This window comes from Glycine max, chromosome 3 (assembly GCF_000004515.6).
Source record: "Glycine max cultivar Williams 82 chromosome 3, Glycine_max_v4.0, whole genome shotgun sequence".
NCBI lineage: Eukaryota > Viridiplantae > Streptophyta > Magnoliopsida > Fabales > Fabaceae > Glycine > Glycine max.
Genome location: NC_016090.4, coordinates 17,365,207 through 17,385,485, shown reverse-complemented (window position 1 = coordinate 17,385,485; position 20,279 = coordinate 17,365,207). Strand labels below are relative to the sequence as shown.

Sequence of the window (20,279 nt, the reverse complement as noted above, 5' to 3'; positions counted from 1 at the left end):
CTGCTCCCTTGTTGGGCATACTTTCTTTAATGTTCCAGTGATTTTAATATACGACCCTTTTATTGATATGTTTCCTCTCGCACTTTTGTCCACTTCATTTTCTTGCATATTTATTTTCGTTGCGATTAAATGATTTGACGTAGATCTGACAATGAGTCATGTGAAAGTAGTGATACCGAGGACCCAAATGTCGACTTTGAGCGGCCAGTAAATCAAGTCAAGGAGGAGGAAAATGAAGATTGGGGACTTCCCCCAGATTTGAGAAGGATGGTGGAACAAGAAGAAAGGGAGATGAAGCCGCATCAAGAGGAAATAGAGGTTGTGAATTTGGGCACTAGCGGAGAGAAAAAGGAGGTCAAGATCGGAATTTGTGTGTCAGTGAATGTCCAAGATGAGTTAATGACTCAGCTGCGAGACTACCAAGACATCTCCGCTTGGTCTTACCAGGATATGCCTGGTTTGAGCTTGGAAATTATGCAATAAAGCAAAAATTGAGGAGAATGAAACCCAAGATGTCCCTAAAGATAAAGGAGGAAGTGAAGAAGCAATTCGACGCAGGTTTCTTGGCCATTGCTCGGTACCCAGAATGGGTCGCCAATATCGTGCATGTCCCGAAAAAGGATGGGAAGGTGCGAATGTGCGTGGACTATCGGGATCTAAACCAAGCTAGTCCAAAGGATAACTTTCCTTTACTGCATGTCGACGTTTTCATGGATAACACGACCAGTTTTGCCCTATTTTCTTTCATGGATGGGTTTTTGGGTTATAATCAGATAAAGATGGCACTGGAGGATATGGAAAAGACAACCTTCATCACTCTATGGGGAACCTTCTGCTATAAAGTGATGTCATTTGGGCTGAAGAACGCTGGGGCAACATACCAACGGACCATGGTAGCATTATTCTATGACATGATGCATAAAGAGATCGAGGTCTATGTAGATGACATGATTGCCAAATCAAGGACGGAGGAGGAACACCTAGTCAATTTGCGGAAGTAGTTCGGGCGATCGCGTAAATACAGATTAAGGCTGAATCCCACAAAGTGTACGTTCGAGGTAAAATTCGGAAAATTGCTTGGCTTTGTTGTTAGCCAGAGAGGAATAGAGATGGATACAAACAAGGTAAAAACAATCCTCAAAATGCCTGAGCCACATACAGAGAAGCAAGTTCAAGGTTTCTTGGGAAGGTTGAACTACATCGCGAGATTCATATCACAATTAACTGCCACTTGCGAGCCTTGTTGGATCAAGTGGCCTCGGAATAATTAAGAATGGGGGGGGGGGGTTGAATTAATTTTTAGTGCACCTTGACTAATTAAAACTTATCCTTCTTAATGTTACTAGATTCAATTAGGCTTTTCTACCAAGTTATGTAACTTAAACAAAAGTAAAACGTAAAAGTAAAGTACATAGCGGAAATTAAAAAGTGTAGGGAAGAAGAAGACAAACACAAGAATTTTATACTGGTTCGGCAACAACCTGTGCTTACATCCAGTCCCCAAGCAAACACCAGTTCTTGAGATTTCTTTCAACCTTGTAAAATCCTTTACAAGCAAAGATCCACAAGGGATGTACCCTCCCTTGTTCTCTTTGAAAACCAAGTGGATGTACCCTCCACTTGAACTGATCCACAAGAGATGTACCCTCTCTTGTTCTCAGTTACAACAACCCAAGTAGATGTACCCTCTACTTGTACCATAAAGGATGTACCCTCCAATGTGTTAAGACAAAGAATTCTCAGGCGATTAGTCCTTTGAATCTTTGTAAGGGGAAACAAAAGATATCTCAGACGGTTAGTCCTTTGAAATCTTTTGTTAAAGGGAAAAGGAAGAATCAAAAGAATTCTCAGGCGGTTAGTCCTTTGAATTGTCTTGGAAAGGGAGAAGGGAGACACAAAAGAATTCAGGCAGTTAGTCCCTCTATTCTTTTGGAAAAGGGAGAAGAGAGACACAAAAAGAATTCATGCGGTTAGTCCTTGTTGAATTCTTTTTTGCAAAGGGAGAAGAGAATGAAAAAATATAGCACACTTTTGTTTTCTGCAGAAATTTCACTTGTAGAAGAACAAGGTTTGGAAAACAGATAACTTAGAAAGCTTTTTGGCAAAGGAAGAAGAAGAAAGATGAGTAGGAAAGAATTCTTAAAGAATCATAAAGGTTGTAAAGGTTTAAAGGTTTCTCAAAAGTTGTTCGAGAAGTTGTTATGAATGCAAGTCAAAGTCTTGCTTTTATATACTCTTCATGTCTGGTCAAGAAAACCATTGGAAGAGTTATAACCTTGAGAAAATCATGTCAAGAGTTACATCTCTTGACCTTTTATTCAAAACTTGTCACTGGTAATCGATTACCATAATCATGTAATCGACTGCACAATGCATTTTATGAAAAGATGTGACTCTTCACAATTAAATTTGAATTTCAACGTTCAGATACATTGGTAATCGATTACCAATATATTGTAATTGATTACACTATTTAAAAATGGAACGTTGCAAATTCAGTTAAAAACTTTTTGAAATCAAATTTTATCACTGGTAATCGATTACAGGAAACTGGTAATCGATTACCAGAGAGTAAATACTCTGGTAACTTAGAAAAATTTGAGAAAACTCTTTTGTAAAAAAAAATTGTGCCATGTTTGGTTTTTGAAAATTCCTTTTCAATACTTCCCTTGTGAAGTCTTGACTTGTTGCTTCTTGATTTCTTCTCTTGAATCTTGATTCTTCTTGATGTCTTTTCTTGAATCTTGAAATCAATCTTGATCTTGAACTTGTTGACTCAATCTTGAAATCATTCTTTTGGGCATTTTGTCATCATCAATGCTACTTGATTCATACTTGATTCATCATCATAAAGCTTGCTTCTACAAGCCTCTTTTTAGATTGTTTCGTAAGAATCATCCTGTTTAATGGGACGATGATTGTCAAGTGGCATTTGAGAGGATTAAATGGTGTTTGATGAACCCTCCTGTGCTCGTGCCATCGGTTCCCGAAAGACCTCTTATCCTATACATGATAGTATTAGATGAGTCGATGGGGTGTGTGCTGGGACAACACGATGAATCTGGAAAAGGCAACGGGCCATCTACTACTTGAGCAAGAAGTTCACAGCATGTGAGATGAACTACTTGTTGCTAGAGAGGACATGTTGTGCCTTGGCATGTGCAGCTCACTGTTTGAGGCAGTATATGTTGAGTTACACTACTTGGTTGGTGTCCAAAATGGACCCCGTCAAGTACATCTTTGAAAAGCCCGTTCTTATTGGGAGAATAGCTTGGTGGCAGGTTCTATTGTCGGAATTTGATATCGTCTATGTCACTCAGAAGGCAATAAAAGGGAGCGCCTTGGCAGATTATCTGGCTCAACAAACCATAAATGATTATCAGCCTATGCACCCAGAATTCCCTAACGAGGATATTATGGCCTTGTTTGAGGAGGAGGTTGAAGATAAAGATAGGGATAAGTGGGTTGTGTGGTTTGATGGTGTGTCTAATGCACTAGGTCATGGAATTAGGGTAGTGTTGGTTTCGCCAGACAAACAATGTTTGCCTTTCACGGCTAGGTTGTGTTTCGACTGTACAAACAATATGGCAAAATATGAGGCATGTACCCTAGGGATCTGAGCAGCGATCGACTTTAGGCTCAAGTTGCTCAAAGTATACGGGGACTCGGCGTTGGTAATTCATCAATTGAAAGGTGAATGGGTGACCAGAGACCACAAGTTGGTGCCTTACCAGGCTTACATCAGGGAATTGATGGAACTCTTTGATGAGATATCATTTCATCACATTCCTAGAGAGGAAAACCAGATGGCCGATGCCCTTGCCACTTTATCATCCATGTTCAAAGTAAATCCTCACGGAGATTTGCCATGCATCGACATTAGATGTCATGTCAAACAGAAGAAGAGGAAGATGGTAAGCCTTGGTACTTCGATATCAAATGATACATTAAGGGCAAGGAATACCTACCTGAGGCCTCTGACAATGACAAAAGGAAATTACGGAGGTTGGCAACAAGTTTCCTCCTGAGTGGGAATGTCTTGTACAAAAAAAATCATGACATGGTGCTACTTCAATGTGTGAATGCAAAAAAGGCCAAACAGATACTAGTGGAAGTACATGAGGGATCCTTTGGTACCCATGCCAATGGACATGCCATGGCCCGAAAGATTCTAAGGGCGGGATATTATTGGCTCATTATGGAGAACGATTGTTGTGTTCATGTAAGGAAATGCCATAAATGTCAAACATACGCTGATAATGTCAATGCTCCACTTGTACCATTGAACGTGTTAGCAGCACCGTGACTGTTCTCAATGTTGGGCATAGACATGATTGGGGCCATCGAACCTAAGGCTTCAAATGGGCATCGCTTCATCTTAGTCGCCATTGATTACTTCACAAAATGGGTGGAAGTAGCCTCATTGCTAGCGTGACTAGGAATGTGGTGATTAGGTTCATTAAGAAAGAAAAAATTTGCAGATATGGGTTGCCCAGAAGGATCATCATTGATAATGCCACCAGTTTAAACAACAAGATGATGAAGGAAATATGTGAGGATTTCAAAATCCAACACCATAATTCCATGCCTTATAGGCCCAAGATGAATGGGGCAGTTGAGGCCGCCAATAAGAACATCAAGAAGATCGTTTAGAAGATAACCGTATCATACAAGGATTGGCACGAGATGCTAACCTTTGCATTGCATGGTTATCGGACTTTTGTACGCACATCTACTAGGGCAACCCCATTCTCTTTGGTGTATGAGATGGAAGTTGTGCTCCCATTTGAGGTGGAGATTCCTTCTTTAAGAATCTCAGTAGAGTCAGGAGCCCAGGCATGTTTTGACCAATTGAATCTTATCGAGGGTAAGAGATTGCCTGCCATGAGCCATGGGTAACTATATCAGAGCAGATTGAAAAACACTTTTGACAAAAGAGTGCGTTCGCATAAGTTCAGCGAGGGGGACCTTGTTTTGAAGAAAGTATCACAGGTTTAGAAGGTTCACTGAGGGAAATGGACCCCAAACTATGAAGGACCATTTGTGGTGAAGACTTTCTCAAAAGGAGCGTTGTTGCTCATGAACATGGATGATGAAGAGCTGCCTTCGCCTGTGAATTCCAACATCGTCTAGCGATATTACGCGTAGTACTTGGGGCAATTCAAAGGCTCAATGTTTGGACCTCCTCAAGGACTCATTAGGATCTGCACGTCTTAAGCTTTTTTTGTAAACAATAATCGCAATGTTAATAAATATGGATTAATGATTTGCACTAGTGTTGTGTCATTTGCACTCTTTTATTGTCGTTGGGCATGAATGTACACTCTCATTTTTGCTCACTCACATGACTAGTACTCCAGAGCCAATTGCCGAATCTGCCCGATCACATGTCACTCATTTGGAATGTTTGTAGAAGCAAAGCTTCATGGTGAATCAAAGGTGATTCAAAGGTGTTTTGATGATAACAAAAGATGATGACAAAGGTGATGACAAAAAGCTCAAAGATCAATCAAAGAACAACTCAAGTGATCAAGATAGAATCAAGAACAATTCAAGAGTTCAAGATAGAATCAAGAAGAATTCAAGACTCAAGAGGAAAGTTAAGAGTCAAGAATCAAGATTCAAGGTTCAAGATCTCAAGAATCAAGATCAAGATTCAAGACTCAAGATTCAAGAATCAAGAGAAGGCTTAATCAAGATAAGTATGAAAAGTTTTTCTCAAAAATTGAGTAGCACATGATTTTTCTCAAAACATGTTTACCAAAGAGTTTTTACTCTCTGGTAATCGATTACCAGTAGCAAAATGGATTTGAAAAAGTTTTCAAATGAATTTACAATGTTCCAATTGATTTCAAAAAGTTATAATCGATTACAATGTTTTGGTAATCGATTACCAGTGCCTTTGAACATTGAAATTTAAATTCAAATGTGAAGAGTCGCATCCTTTCACATAAAAGCTTTGTGTAATCGATTACACTAATTTGGTAATCGATTACCAATGATTGTTTCTGAATAAATCAAAAGATGTAACTCTTCAAATGGTTTTTGACTTTTTCAAATTGGTTTTAAGTTTTTCAAAAAGTTATAACTCTTCTAAATGGTCCTCTTGGCCAGGCATGAAGAGTCTATAAAAGCAAGGCTTTATTTTGCATTTTCAACCAATCTTTCTATCAATCCAGTCAATTCATTACAACCCTTTATAAGCCTTGAATCTATTTGAACTTCTTCTTCTTCTTTGTGCCAAAAGCTTTCCAAAGTTTTCTGGTTTTCTAAACCTTGAAAACTTGTGCTATTCATTCTTTTCATCTCTTCTCCCTTTGCCAAAAAGAATTTGCCAAGGACTAACCGCCTGAATTCTTTTTGTGTCTCTCTTCTCCCTTTTCCAAAAGAACAAAGGACTAACCGCCTGAATTCTTTTGTGTCTCCCTTCTCCGAATTCTTTTGATTTTTCCCTTTCCCTTATACAAAAGTTTTCAAAGGACTAACCGCCTGAGAATTCTTTTGTATCCCCATTCACAAAGTATCAAAGGTTTAACCGCCTGAGATCTTTGTCTTAACACATTGGAGGGTACATCTACTTGGGTTGTTGACTGAGAACAAGAGAGGGTACATTTCTTGTGGATCAGTTCTAGTGGAGGGTACATCCACTAGGTTCAAAGAGAACAAGGGAGGGTACATCCCTTGTGGATCTTTGCTTGTAAAAGGATTTTTACAAGGTTGAAAGAAATCTCAAGGACCGCAGGTTGCATGGTTTACACTAAGCTATTACACACAAATAGAGGTTTAGGTGGTCTCTTGGAGACTGCACATACACCCCTGAAGAATGTCCTAATACAAGAAATTGCAATAGAAAAAATTCAGCACTCAATTGTTCTATTACAACAAATTTAACAAAGCAATTAATGTCTTCAAATTTGTCTTAATGCTTGTTTGTTTTCTCAAGTGTTTCACTCAAAATTTGGTGAGACTTTGGTTGCTTCAAATCCAATGGTGCTCCTAGGATGGTTAACCTCCAAGACTCAAAATCTTCCTTCAAGAAATGCATCAATTTCCTCTTCCAATCCTTATTGTAGGCATCACTTAAACACAAAAAAAGAGAATAAGACAAGCAAGAAAACAAGATAAAATGAAAGCTAAACCAAAAGGAAATTTAAAATGACATTAATTCAATGAGATTCAAGGAAAAATAAAGCAAAAGGACAAGACCACAAACCAAGGTGGAACACAAAGGAAGTCCTAGAATAACACTAGATTAGATTGACATATTAAAAACAAGACTCAAAGAAAAATTCTAGATATGTCAATTTGACAACACATCTAAAAGATGAAAAACTCCAAGAAGTCAAATAGGCTTGTAATACAACTCAAAGTAATGAACAATTTTCAAGCAAATCAAGCATACACATTTTTTTTTTAATTTTTTGTTGTTATTCTGAACGTGTATTTTGACGTTAATCTTTATCACTTTTTCTCGCTCATTTATTTTTTGTTTTTGTTCATTCTTTTTCCATTGTTTTCTTCCAAATGCCTATTTTATCCAGTTAAAATTTCAGCTTAAAACTCAAAGTATTCAACCCATAGTGGAGTTAAGAAGACGGTGTGCTAGAACTGACAACAACCAAAATTTCAACCTAGAAATCAAAAGTAGTGTTTATGTTGCTTAAGGCTTGGATAGTTACAATTTGTGTTTGCTTATGCTCAATTTTCTTGGATAACACAATTCAAAAGAGATTAAGACTTATTTTGATTCGCAAAATAAGAAACATGTTATGAAAACAAGAAAAGTTCAACAATAAGACTACTTCTAGGAATTGATTTAGAACATGTTATGAACTAAATAACATGCATGAATTAGACCCAAAATTAAAATGATAGGCTAAAAATTGCAAGAATACATGAACAAATGTATCTAGAATTCAATCAACAAAATCAAAAGTCAGCACAAACTTAGAACATTATGTGACAATTATTATGACTAAACATGACTCTAAGACAACATGAATGAAGTGATTTACACTTAGTTTTTTGTGTTTTCTTTTCTAATCAATATTTTCAAATAAAATTGAGATCTAAAGGTTCAGCAAAAGAAGATTATGAATGCAAAATGATAGAACCTAAAATCAACACAAAAACTTCCTGGAGTCTCCTAGCCATGGCTTTGGTGATGGGTCTCCTCCTTGGGAGGATTGCATCAAAATGCATGGAGTATTTTTTTTTTTTGCGTAAAAGCAATTTGAAGGGAAGGGGAAAGGGTTTTTGGGCAGTTCTCGAACTGCCAGCAGTTATGGTACTTGCGCTTAGCGAGCGTGACTCGCTTAGCGCACAACTTATCAATTACTGTGCTTTAATGATTTACACGCTTAGCGAGTGTGGCCCGCTGGGCGCACCAAGGACAATGTTCTTTGGTCTTCCCTCCAAATTTAAATTTTTTTGTCGCGCTTAGTGAGAGATTGTCCACTAAGCGCGGGTCTCACGATGAGCGCGCTTAGTGCAAGAATGACATCATCAATCATGCATTCAATTATTCCTATATGTCATCCACCCGCCTGAACTATAGTAAGTGCCTAACTATCTATCCTAAGAATAAAAAAACAACAACAGTGCAATGAAAGAAAAGAAAAAGAAAAAGTAAGAAATCCTAGGTTGCCTCCCAGCAAGTGCTTCTTTAACATCATTAGCTTGACATGAGGCCCTTCATAGGTCCTGGAGATGGATGACAATGGTCAAGCTCTCCATGTTGCCACCATTATAGATCTTCAACCTCTGACCGTTGATGATATAAATTTTCTCAGGGTCATGTGCAGCAGGATTTATCAACTCCACTGCTCCGGAGGGCTTCACTTCCTTGACCAAGAATGGGCTAGACCACTTGGACTTGAGCTTTCCAAGGAAAAGCCTTAGTCGTGAACTATACAACAACACTGTGGAAGCAATGTTTTCCAAGGTTATTTTGATGATTCCAAAGAATCAAGAATTAAGCAAAGATTCAAGAATCAAGTTTCAAGTTTCAAGATCAAGTTTCAAGATTCAAGAATCAAGAGAAGACTCAATCAAGATAAGTACTAAATTTTTTTTCAAAACATTGAGTAGCACATGAAGTTTTCAAAAAATATTTTACCAAAGAGTTTTACTCTCTGGTAATCGATTACCATAAGGTAGTAATCGATTACCAGCAGCCAGCATTGTTTTTCAAACTGATTTACAAAGCTGTAATCGATTACCATAATCATGTAATCGATTACTAGTGTTTTAAAACGTTAAGATTTTCAAAATTCAAAATGAAGAGTCACATCTGTTAATGTGTAATCGATTCACCTTTATGGTAATTGATTACCAATGACTGTTTTCGAAAAATTCATTTCCAAAAGTCACATTTCTTTAAGTGACTTGTTTCTGAAGATTCTTTCAAAAGTCAACACTTTTTAAGTAATTAGTTTTAAAGGAATTGCCAAGAGTTTCAAGTTTTGACTTGAGTCATCAAGAAACTATAAATATATGACCTTGGCATGAAACATTTTAACAATCTCATTCAGATCTATCATCTCTTTCAACCATTCTATCTTTCAATCTATCTTTCAACATCTTCTTTCATTTCTTTCAGAACTTTCTTATTTCATTTTCTCTTCATCTTTCTAAAAGTTTTTGTTCAAAACTTTCTCTTTCAAGAAAATTTCTTTGTTCAAAAACTTGTGCTATTCATCTTTTCCATTCTCTTCTCCCTTTGCCAAAAAGAATTCGCCAAGGACTAACCGCCTGAATTCTTTTTGTGTCTCTCTTCTCCCTTTTCCAAAAGAACAAAGGACTAACCGCCTGAATTCTTTTGTGTCTCCCTTCTCCCTTGTCAAAGAATTCAAAACGACACAGTCTGAGAATTCTTTTGATTCTTCCCTTTCCCATATACAAAAGATTTCAAAGGACTAACCGCCTGAGAATTCTTTTGTATCCCCATTCACAAAGTTTCAAAGGTTTAACCGCCTGAGAACTTTGTCTTAACACATTGGAGGGTACATCCTTTGTGGTACAAGTAGAGGGTACATCTACTTGGGTTGTTGACTGAAAACAAGAGAGGGTACATCTCTTGTGGATCAGTTTTAGTGGAGGGTACATCCACTAGGTTGTTCAAAGAGAACAAGGGAGGGTACATCCCTTGTGGATCTTTGCTTGTAAAAGGATTTTTAAAGGGTTGAAAAGAAATCTCAAGGACCGCAGGTCACTTGGGGACTGGATGTGGGCACGGGTTGTTGCTGAACCAATATAAAACTCTTGTGTTTGTCTTCTTTTTCCCTACATTCTTTAATTTCTGCTGTGCACTTTAATTATCGCTTTTACTTTTGGTTAAATTTCTATTTTCTATTCTTCATTTACTTAATAACATAGTAAAAGCCTTAGAAGAGTAAATTTTTAATTAGTAAAGGTTCATTAATAATTAATTCAACCCCTCTTCTTAATTATTCCAAGGCCACTTGATCCAACAAACACTTGTTGTCCAGGCTAAAAGGTCCTCTTCAACAGCTTCTTATCATGATACATCTTCATCTTCTACTTGTAAAGCTTGGAGGATTCATAGGCATTGAGCCTCATTTCCTCCAGCTCCAGTAGCTGCAGTCTCTACTTCTCTCCAGATAGTGAGTTGTCGAAGTTGAGGAATTTGAGGGCCCAATAGGCCTTATGCTCCAGCTCCACCGGCAAGTGACATGCTTTCCCATAGAACATCTGAAATGGTGAGAGGCCTATGGAAGTCTTGAATATAGTCCTGTAAGCCCATAAGGCATTATCCAGCTTTGCTGCCCAATCTTTCCTTGAGGATACGGCGGTTTTCTCCAGAATTCTCTTGAGTTATTTGTTGGATCCTTTTGCTTGGCCATTGGTTTGGGGATGATAAGGTGAAGCCACCTTATGTCTGACATTATAATGCCCCAGAAACTTCTGTAGTTGTGCATTGCAGAAGTGCGTACCCCCATCACTAATCAGCACTCTAAGGACTCCAAAGCGGGAGAAGATGTTTCTCTTTAGAAATTTGATCAGGATCATGGCATCATTTTTTGGAGTGGCTATGGCTTCCACCCATTTAGACACATAATCAACTGCCACTAGGATGTATGCATTCCCATATGAGGATATTAGATGACCTACAAAATCAATCCCCCATCAGTCAAAGACCTCTACCTCAAAGATGTTCTGTAGTGGCATCTTATTCCTCCTGGAAATTCCCTCCATTCTTTAGCATTGGTCACAATAGAGTACATGGTCGTGGGCATCCTTGAAGATGGAGGGCTAGAAAAATCTAGGCTATAGTACTTTGGCAGCTGTACTATATCCATAGTAATGGCCTCCATAAGGTGAACTCTGATAGTGCCATAGTATGCTTTGAGCTTCCTCTGTGGTCACATACCTTCTCAGCAAGTTATCTGTTCCAATTTTGAACAGATGTGGATCATCCCAGACGTAGAAGCAGACATCACGAAGAAATTTCTTCGGCTGGTTCCAATGAGATCATGTGGAATGATTTTGGTAGCTTTGTAGTTAGCAATATCCATAAACCAAGGCCTTGCAGCCACATATAAGAGAGATTCATCTGAAAATTCACCCCTCACCTCTTATTCCTCTCGACTCACTTCTTCATTCACCAACTGGGAGAGATGGTCAGCTGCTACACTATTGAATCCCTTATTGTCTTTGATGATGATGTCGAATTCTTGAATCAACAAGACCCATCTTATCAACCTTGTCTTTGAATTTGCTTTAGTGAGAAGGTATTTGATTGTTGCATGATCTATGAAGATGATTACCTTGGAGCCCACCAGTTAAGACTAGAATTTCTCTAAGGCATAGATGATGGACAACATCTCCCTTTCAGTGGTGGCATAATTCAGTTGTGTGTCGTTTAGGACTTTGCTGGCATAATATATGGCATGGAATATCTTGTCCCGCCACTACCCTAGAATTGCACCCACCACATAGTCGCTGGCATCACACATCAGCTCGTACTCTTTACTCCAATTAGGTGCAACCATTATTGGGGCAGATATAAGCTTGTCTTTAAGAGTTTGGAAGGCTGCCAAGCATTCTTCATCTAATTTGAAGACCGAGTCATTATTCAGCAAGTTTCTCAACGGTCTGGCAATTTTTTAGAAGTCTTTGATGAACCTCTAATAGAAGCCTGCGTGTCCGAGGAAACTCCCGATACCTTTAGCATTTATTGGTGGTAGTAACTTCTCAATGGCGTCTATTTTGGCTTTGTCCACCTCAATCCCTCGGGCTGAAATCTTGTGGCCTAACACTAGTCCTTCTTGGACCATGAAATGACACTTCTCCCAGTTTAGCACCATATTTTCTTCTAAACATCTTCGCAACACAAGCTCCAAATTGGTTAGGCAACAGTCAAAGGAAGACCTGAAAACTGAGAAATCATCCATGAAGACTATATGCATTTCTCTACCATGTTAGTAAAGATGGCTAGCATGCACCTCTGGAAAGTGGTTGGTGCATTACATAACTCAAATGGCATCCTTCTATATGCAAAGACACTAAAAGGGCATGTGAAATCCGTCTTCTCTTGGTCCTTGGGATCCACTGTGATATGATTATACCCTGAGTACCCATCCAAAAAGTAGTAGAAAGACTATCCCGTTAGCTGCTCCAATATTTGATCCATGAATGGCAAAGGAAAATGGTTTTTCCTTGTTGCTTCATTGAGCTTGTAGTAGTCGATGCACATCCTCCATCCAATGGTAGTCTGAGAAGCAGTTGAAAGACTGTTATGCCCTGAGTTGAAATGATGGTTTTTTCATCAATGGCAAAGAAAAATGGTTTTTCCTTGTGGCTTCATTGAGCTTGCGGTAGTCGATGCACATCCTCCATCTAGTGACAGTTCAAGTCGAAATGAGATCATTCTTTTCATTACGGACCACTGTCATTCCTCCTTTATTGGGCACCACCTGGACTAGACTTACCCAAGCACTGTTAGAAATGGGGTAGATAAGTCTAGCCTCAAGCAACTTGAGGACTTCCTTCTTCACTTCTTCTTTCATGGATGGATTGAGTCTCCTCTATGGTTGTCTCACTGGTCTGTACTCTTCCTCCATCATGATCTTGTGCATGTAATAGGCCAGGCTGATTCCCTTGAGATTTGAGATGTGCCATCCAATAGCTGCCTTATGCTTTCGTAGAACTTTTATCAACCATGATTCCTCCTCTGATCATAGGTCATTACTGATCACAACCGGCTTGACTTCATTATCTTCCAGAAAGACATACTTTAGGTGTGTGGGTAAGGCTTTTAATTCAACCTTTGGCTTTTCTGCTGGATGGTCTTTCTTCAAATCTTCCAAAGCATATTCCCCTGTGGGAATCTCCTTCAATCGCTCAAGGTCCTCTAGACAGGCTTTGAGATCCTTCTCCTCCTCATTGAATAGACAATCAACTGCATTTATTAAGGCCTTTTCCAATAGGGAGTGAGTAGCCAGGTGTTGCATAATGAGGTCAGCTTCTCGCTCAATTTCCTCCACCTTGAAGCAAGCTTTATTGTCATTGGGATGCCTAATTGCTTCAAGTAGGTTGAAGGTCACCTTCTGATCTTCCACGCTCATCTCTAAGTTACCATTCCCCATGTCAACAACACGCTTTGCAGTTAGCATGAATGGACGCCCCAGAATCAAGGGGATCTCAGCATCTTCTTTAATGTCCATGATTACAAAGTCCACAGGAAAGGTGAAGTGGCGGACTTTGACCAGGACGTCTTCAACCACCCCGAATGGTCTTGTGATTGAACAGTCTGATAGTTGGACTGTCATCCTCATAGGATCGATCTTTAGGTTTCCGATTCTTCTACACATGGAAAGGGCATCAATTTGATGCTTGCTCCTAAATCAATGAGAGCTTTCCCAATGGACACATCCCCAATAGATAATGGAATGGTCACGCTTCCTGAATCTTTGAACTTGGGTGGTAGCTTCCTCTAGATCACTGCACTGCAATTGCCCTCTACCACTATGCTCTTATTGTTGATGTACTTTCGCTTATTAGTGAGAAGGTCCTTCAGGAATTTGGTGTATAATGGCATCTGTTGTAGGACTTCTCCAAAAGGGATAATGATCTCTAGCTTTTTGAAGATGTCTAGAAACCTCTTGAAGTGGCGCTTCTTATCTTTTTTTGATGGCACCAGAGGGTACGAGGCTTCCTTTACTAGGGTTGGTGGTATCTCTCTTCTAGCCTCCTGAGCTAACAAAATCTTGGTCTTAGGGATTAAGACCTCATCATCATTCTCCTTTCTCTCATTGTTTTTCATTTTTTTCATCTTTTCACCTTCTTCTCTCTTTCTATCCTCTCCTTCCTTATCACTCACATCTTCAAGTACACTCTCAACTCTCTTTTCTTCCTCAACATTCTTCTTCTTCTGGCTCTGAGTGATAATTGCCTTGCATTCCTCCTTGGAATTCTTCTCGATGTTGGCCATAAAGCTTCTAGTGGGCCTTTCAGCAAGTTGCTTAGCTAAATGGCCCACCTGCACCTCCATATTCTTGATGGCTAACTCAGTGCTCTTGTGGTTTGACATAGAAACTTGAATGAACTGCATCAGGGTGTCTTCCAGCTTGGTGGTTCATTCATATAGGTTGGGCCCTTGGTTGAGAGGCTGATTAGATGGACCTCCTTGGTCTTTGTTGAAGTTATTCCCTGGATGGGATTTCCAACCTTGGCCTTGAGAGAAATTTCCTCCCTGATGGTACCCTGGCGGTCCTTCTTGATGGAATCCATGACTATTCGGATTAGCCATGTAGTTGACCTCTTTGGATGTGTCGTCTTGAGCCATGCACAAGCCTAACTCATGAGCTCCACCATAGATGTTGCATCCCCCAATGTGCATGACTGGAGATTGAGAAGGATGCACCGTATGCAGTTGTTTAGGGAGCTTATTTAGAGTTTCTATGAGGGTTTCTAATTGCTTGGCCAGGAGCTTGTTCTGAACTAGCAGGACATCTTGAGATGTGAGCTCAAGAAGGATCTTCTTTGTAGGTGCATAGGCTCGATCACGAAGGATGACGTGATCGCTAATTTCCATATTTTCAATCAGCTCCATGGCTTCTTTTGGAGTCTTCAATTTAATCTTCCCATCGGCAGAGGCATCGAGGAGCTGCTTAGAATGGGGTTGCAAGCCATCAATGAATATTTTAAGCTGAACTGGCTCACTGAACCTATGTGTAGGAGTCTTCCGAAGCAACCCATGGAAGCGGTCGAGCGCTTCACTTAGCAATTCGTTAGAGAATTGGTGGAAGGATGAGATTTCCACCTTTCCCTTAACGGTCTTGGACTCTGGAAAGTACTTCTTCAGGAACTTCTCCACCACCTCTTCCCATGTCCGTAGGCTATTCCCTTTGAATGAGTGAAACCATCTTTTTGCTTCATCGGCCAAGGAGAACAAGAATAAGTTAAGGCGGATGGCATCTTCTGGAACTCCCACGATCTTCACTGTGTTGTAGATCTCGATGTATGTGAAAAGATGTGCATACGGGAGTCCAAGTGTCGAGTCCACATAGACTTTGTTTGTACTTAGATTGGTGCAAACCCAATTTTCAAGCAATTGATAAAGTAGAAGAGATAAGGAATTGTAAGTGAGAAATTAAAGGGGAAAGTAAAAGGAAAAAATACAAGAAAAAGAAACAATACTTTAAATGCGAAGGATGAATTCATAATGCAAATGTATTGGGGTCTAGCATACCGAAACTATTTGTGATGTCATGTTAATGGTTTTTATCTATCTAATGCTATCTCAGTTTTTACCCGCATCTACTATGATACTCTATCTTTGGTTCCTCGCATGAAAAGCCTAATTTATATATTTTTTCTCCCAAATTCCTTTGCAAAGATAAAATAGTAAATTGCATTAAGATTAAAGATGGATGAATAGGCTAAACAAACATGATCGAGGTCGTACCCGAATCAAATAAACATGAAAATGCAGTAACTAGGAAGTGATCCTAGGTCGTTTCCCAACGAGCAGTGACAAGCCAAATGTTCATAATATGCTTGTAGTAACAGTAACGATGGGGGGGGGGGGGGTTGGTTGTTTGGTAATTAAAGAGCAGAACAAATAAAATGGAATACGAAACTACTAATATTAAAAACGGGTTGTTTCCTCTGATTCAGAAGCCACTCTCTTATCCTGGGTTATGGAGAATTCGTCCCTAATAGTCAACCACTTAATCCAACCCTATTTCAATTTACTAAGCGAAAATCAACTTAGGGTTTTCAATACGTGATTAGGCACCACATACACCAGTTAGCCCTTCGTCCATTAAGCATGAACGCAAGTTAGGCTCAGAGGCAATTAATCGAACACGAAGCGTGCACTGATTAATATTCACGAAATTGGGATGACTGGTGAAGGGAAAACTGCCAGGAAACCACATTACAAGCGAAACCTCAAAGAGAGTTGGGCTTCGTCCTCAAAAGGAAACAACACCAAAAAATCTAGCCTTCCATGGATTCAAACAGAAAATGCAATTGAAACATGAAGCAGAAACGTAAATGAACGGAAACGTAAAATGGAACAGAAACGTAAATGAGAGTAGAAGAAGCAAGAACGAAATTGTAATTAGAAGCAGAAAATGTAAAATTGCATTACGAACTCAGAAGCATCAAAACAGAAAAACGAAAAACCCTAAAACAAAGCTCTGAATAATGAATAGCATAACAGAATAGAATGCCCTGCACGAATCCCAAGGCAGCTATTTAAAAAGAGTCACTCAAAGTCACTGGGCCCTATTACAATACTCTGGCCCAAAACGAAATAAACACTGAACAACATAAAATAAAATTGCGAAATTTCCTAATTAGAAATTAACTAAGGTAAGCGCTGCTTTATTTGCCCTCTTCAAGTCCACAACCAAAATCCGGATTAAGCCCAATGTTTCATTAATTCCTGAAATTAGATTAAAAACATCAAATTAGCTAAATGAGCCCAAATTATAAAACTGCCTAATTAATTGACAATTAAGACCAATCAATAATTAAAATGGTGCAAAAAGGGTTTAGAAAATAGAAGAAAATGATGGCACATCAAAACATTACTTTATTCCTAGGCATGATTTCATTTAGATGCCCTTTCCTAGTTCTCTAGAAAATAACCATTTTCCAAAGCATTACTTCCTAAACAATACATGAGCATGGGTGATCAGACCATAATCAATAACAATAAGCACAAAAAAGAACAATAAAAACTGGAATTGCATTAAATAGATAGTAAAGAAGAGTTACATTACAAGAGTTTGGTCTGCCAGGCTCCCAACAATGAGGGTTTAGCCTCTCATTACGATGAGAGGCTTTACACTTTAGGGGTTGATATGGATAGAAGAAGAAGAGAGATGATAAAGGAAGAGAAGGAAGAATGGCTAAAGAAGGAGGGTTTCCCTTATTAGAGATGCTTAGGCTTTGGGTGTATTCAATAGAGAGCTCTGAGTCTCAGTGTGTCTTTCTCCTGTGTTTCCTACTCCTTTTATAGGCTTAAGGTAGCTTAAAATTCATGCGACCTCACGCTAAGCATGCCTTTCTGGGCTTAGCAGGTATAGCGGTGTGATCACGCCCTGAGCGCGGCAACGTCTGGGCTTAGCGAGTATGGCAGCGATCACGCGCTTAGCACAACATTCGTGCTAAGTGCGCCTTTGGGCTCCTTTGTGGGCCTTCTTCATGCTCAACTTTTTCTTCAAGGATTTTTCTTCAAGTTTTTGCATCAATTTTTCCTCCAAAGCACTTGTAATTTCCTTCTTTTGAATCCTGTTGGTCAAAATTTAAAATGATATTAAAATCCTCATTATTCCATTTAAAACAATAGTAAAATAGAGGAATTATAATCATTCTTAATTAAAATTGACTATCAATTAAACCCAAATTCTGCAGTTATCAACACTTCATTAGCTCGCAACCTTACCTTGTAATGGAAGAACATTGACATTACTTCTACAATCACTTATGAAAATCATTTTAAATTGATAATTCAGGATATCTTACATGCTTGACCTACATCATGACCTTTCAAGCTGACCTTCATAGGTTGATAGGCCAACTTTTACATCATTAGATATCCTTTGTGATCTTTTACAAGGTTCCATGTAGGCCACTTGCATCATAAAGATGTAACAGCTTTTGTACCAAAAATACTCATATATAAGGCCAATTTTCCTACAATGTACGGATCTAATCCTCATTGTTACCCTTCGCATCTTCTCTAACTAGAGCTTTGGGTTCCGTACAAGTGGGCACCACCAGATCTCATCATCACTGCATTGAATCCTCCCTCCTTCATGCTCAGACCATTGGAATTCGTCCTCAATTGTACATGTGTTCACCCTTAGTTTGCAAGCCAGACATTAGTGCTGCTTATGGCTATTTTTTTTATCTCTTATTCTTTTTCGTATTGATGCACTCATGGATTTGGATTTCTGACATTTGTGCAATCATGAATCTTAACCTTCAATTTTTTTTCTCAACTTCTATAGAAAATTGGATTTGCTGCATTCACGCAATCAAGCAATCGCAAATCTGGACTGTTAAATGAAGATTGAATGGTTTATATTTTGACTGGTTATTTTAAGTCTAAGCTATGAGTTAAATATGATTCATCTGATCTTCATCAAATGGTCACCATTAGTTGACTGTGCGAATGTGTCAAAATTTCAACTGCAAATTCTATATAATTAATAAAATAAAAGAAGAAATAATTTTAGCCACCGAATTTTGCCCACGTGATTGCATGCATGAAGCCCAACTACAAGAAATTCAGATCCCTCAAAACATAAGCAAGGTCGCTCACGGGCTTCATGGGACTGAGGCTAGAGGTTGTGATGCACACGTCGGGGCAGCTAGAGGAGCAGGTGTAGCCCATAGCGGTGAATACATTGCTCTATTTGTGGTACATCCACTACTTCAATGCCAAGATTGAGTGTGGTTGGAAATGTTAGGTTTGTGAGAAGAACGGGGGAGAGGGGTTGAGTTGATTTGAGAGGCATATAGATTTGGTTTCTTAATGCATCTCATATTGCACGTTTTGAATGTGATTCAAGTGATACCCAATGCATTGCATCTTAGAGGAGGAAATCTAAGATCTGATTAGAAACCTACATCATCGCACATCGGGTGTTTGTTAAAAGCTTCATAATGATCATGCTTTCCATTGTTCCTTTAGCTTCCACGTGATTGAGACATAGAGAGAATGTAATTTTTTTTAAAAAAATCATTTGGTAAATTATAATATGGGAGTTGTACTTCAATTTTTGCTCTTGATTGCTAGAAATCAAGAAGAACAAGTTGTTTGGAATGTGAAAATGTGAAAATTTGTTAGCTCTCGTGTGATCACTTTGTAGCAGCTAAAAACCTCTAGTAAATGCTAATAAAGTTTTGGGGTTTAAATTTACTTTAGATACTATACTTTAAAACGACAACAAATTCAGTAATTTCTTATAGTTGGGGGACCAAATTCATTGATTTGAAAGTATAACAACAAAGACCAAGTTTTATTGAAAGTACAAAAAATAAAAACACATTTTTTCTGGGAATGCAATACACCAAATCAAGCTAGGAAGAGGCCTTTTTAGATGCTTTGTGTTAGTGCCTTCAACCTTTAGTGGGTGTTGTGTTAGATCTTTATTTGACCATTGAGCCACCCCTTTGGACCTTGTATTGGGTTTGGGCCGTTTGGCTCTATCAATGTTATGAAATATTGATTAAAAAAATGTGTTTGAACTTTGAAGTATATTTGTTTTGGATAAATTATTTGAAATTGTGATTTTAGTTGGTAAAAATAATTTTGTTTTCATCAGTTGATATACATTATTGACAATCCAATTGCCACTGCTACTTGAAATGATAACTATCTCCACCTAATTATTTTTTATTGACCTCAACCAAAGCATTTTTTACCGATCTTAGTCAAGGCAATTTTCGGCTAACCTTAGTCAGAGTCATTTTAACCTCGACTAGGGATATTTTCAATCAACCTTAGCCAAGGCTGTTTTCGGGTGACCTCGGTTACGGTTGTTTTTTCAGCTAACCTCGATCATTATTATTTTTAGTCTACCTCGGCTGGGGCCATTTTGACTGACTTCAGCTAGGGTTGTTTTCGACCAACATCGGCTGGGGTTATTTTTTACCAACTTCGGTCATGGTTGTTTTTTGTTGACCTTGGCAAGGGTTATTTTCTATCGACGTCTATTTTTGGCTGTCCTTGATCGAGGTTGTTTTCGGTTAACCTTGGCAAAGCTCTTTTCGACTGACCTCAATTAGGCTTA

The 20,279-nt window shown here is 38.8% G+C and overlaps 2 protein-coding genes across 2 annotated transcripts; one reads left to right on the top strand and one right to left on the bottom strand.

Annotated features, from left to right (window-relative positions):
* The first annotated feature begins 512 nt into the window (after window positions 1–512).
* LOC106798196 (uncharacterized) lies at window positions 513–4,028 on the top strand. The gene is made up of 3 exons (XM_014774169.2): window positions 513–637; window positions 3,071–3,540; window positions 3,625–4,028. The coding sequence occupies exons 1-3, from the start codon at window positions 513–515 to the stop codon at window positions 4,026–4,028; spliced, it is 999 nt and encodes a 332-aa protein (XP_014629655.2).
* A 10,571-nt stretch (window positions 4,029–14,599) lies between these two features.
* Window positions 14,600–18,877, bottom strand: LOC106798195 (uncharacterized). The gene is made up of 2 exons (XM_014774168.2): window positions 18,765–18,877; window positions 14,600–15,545 (listed from the first exon to the last, which is right to left on the bottom strand). Exons 1-2 carry the CDS (start codon window positions 18,875–18,877, stop codon window positions 14,600–14,602), a joined length of 1,059 nt encoding a protein of 352 aa, XP_014629654.2.
* Window positions 18,878–20,279: the final 1,402 nt, after the last annotated feature.

Excerpts from the sequence above, each read along its gene's own strand:
- LOC106798196 (XM_014774169.2), top strand. The coding sequence starts at position 513 with ATGTCCCTAAAGATAAAGGAGGAAGTGAAGAAGCAATTCGACGCAGGT. Across the intron at positions 638-3,070 it reads AAGGATGGGAAGGTGCGAAT|GCAACGGGCCATCTACTACT; the intron begins GTGCGTGGACTA and ends AATCTGGAAAAG. Across the intron at positions 3,541-3,624 it reads GGTTTCGCCAGACAAACAAT|CGATCGACTTTAGGCTCAAG; the intron begins GTTTGCCTTTCA and ends GGATCTGAGCAG.
- LOC106798195 (XM_014774168.2), bottom strand. The coding sequence starts at position 18,877 with ATGGGCTACACCTGCTCCTCTAGCTGCCCCGACGTGTGCATCACAACC. Across the intron at positions 15,546-18,764 it reads TTGAGGGATCTGAATTTCTT|TACAAACAAAGTCTATGTGG; the intron begins GTAGTTGGGCTT and ends CACCAATCTAAG.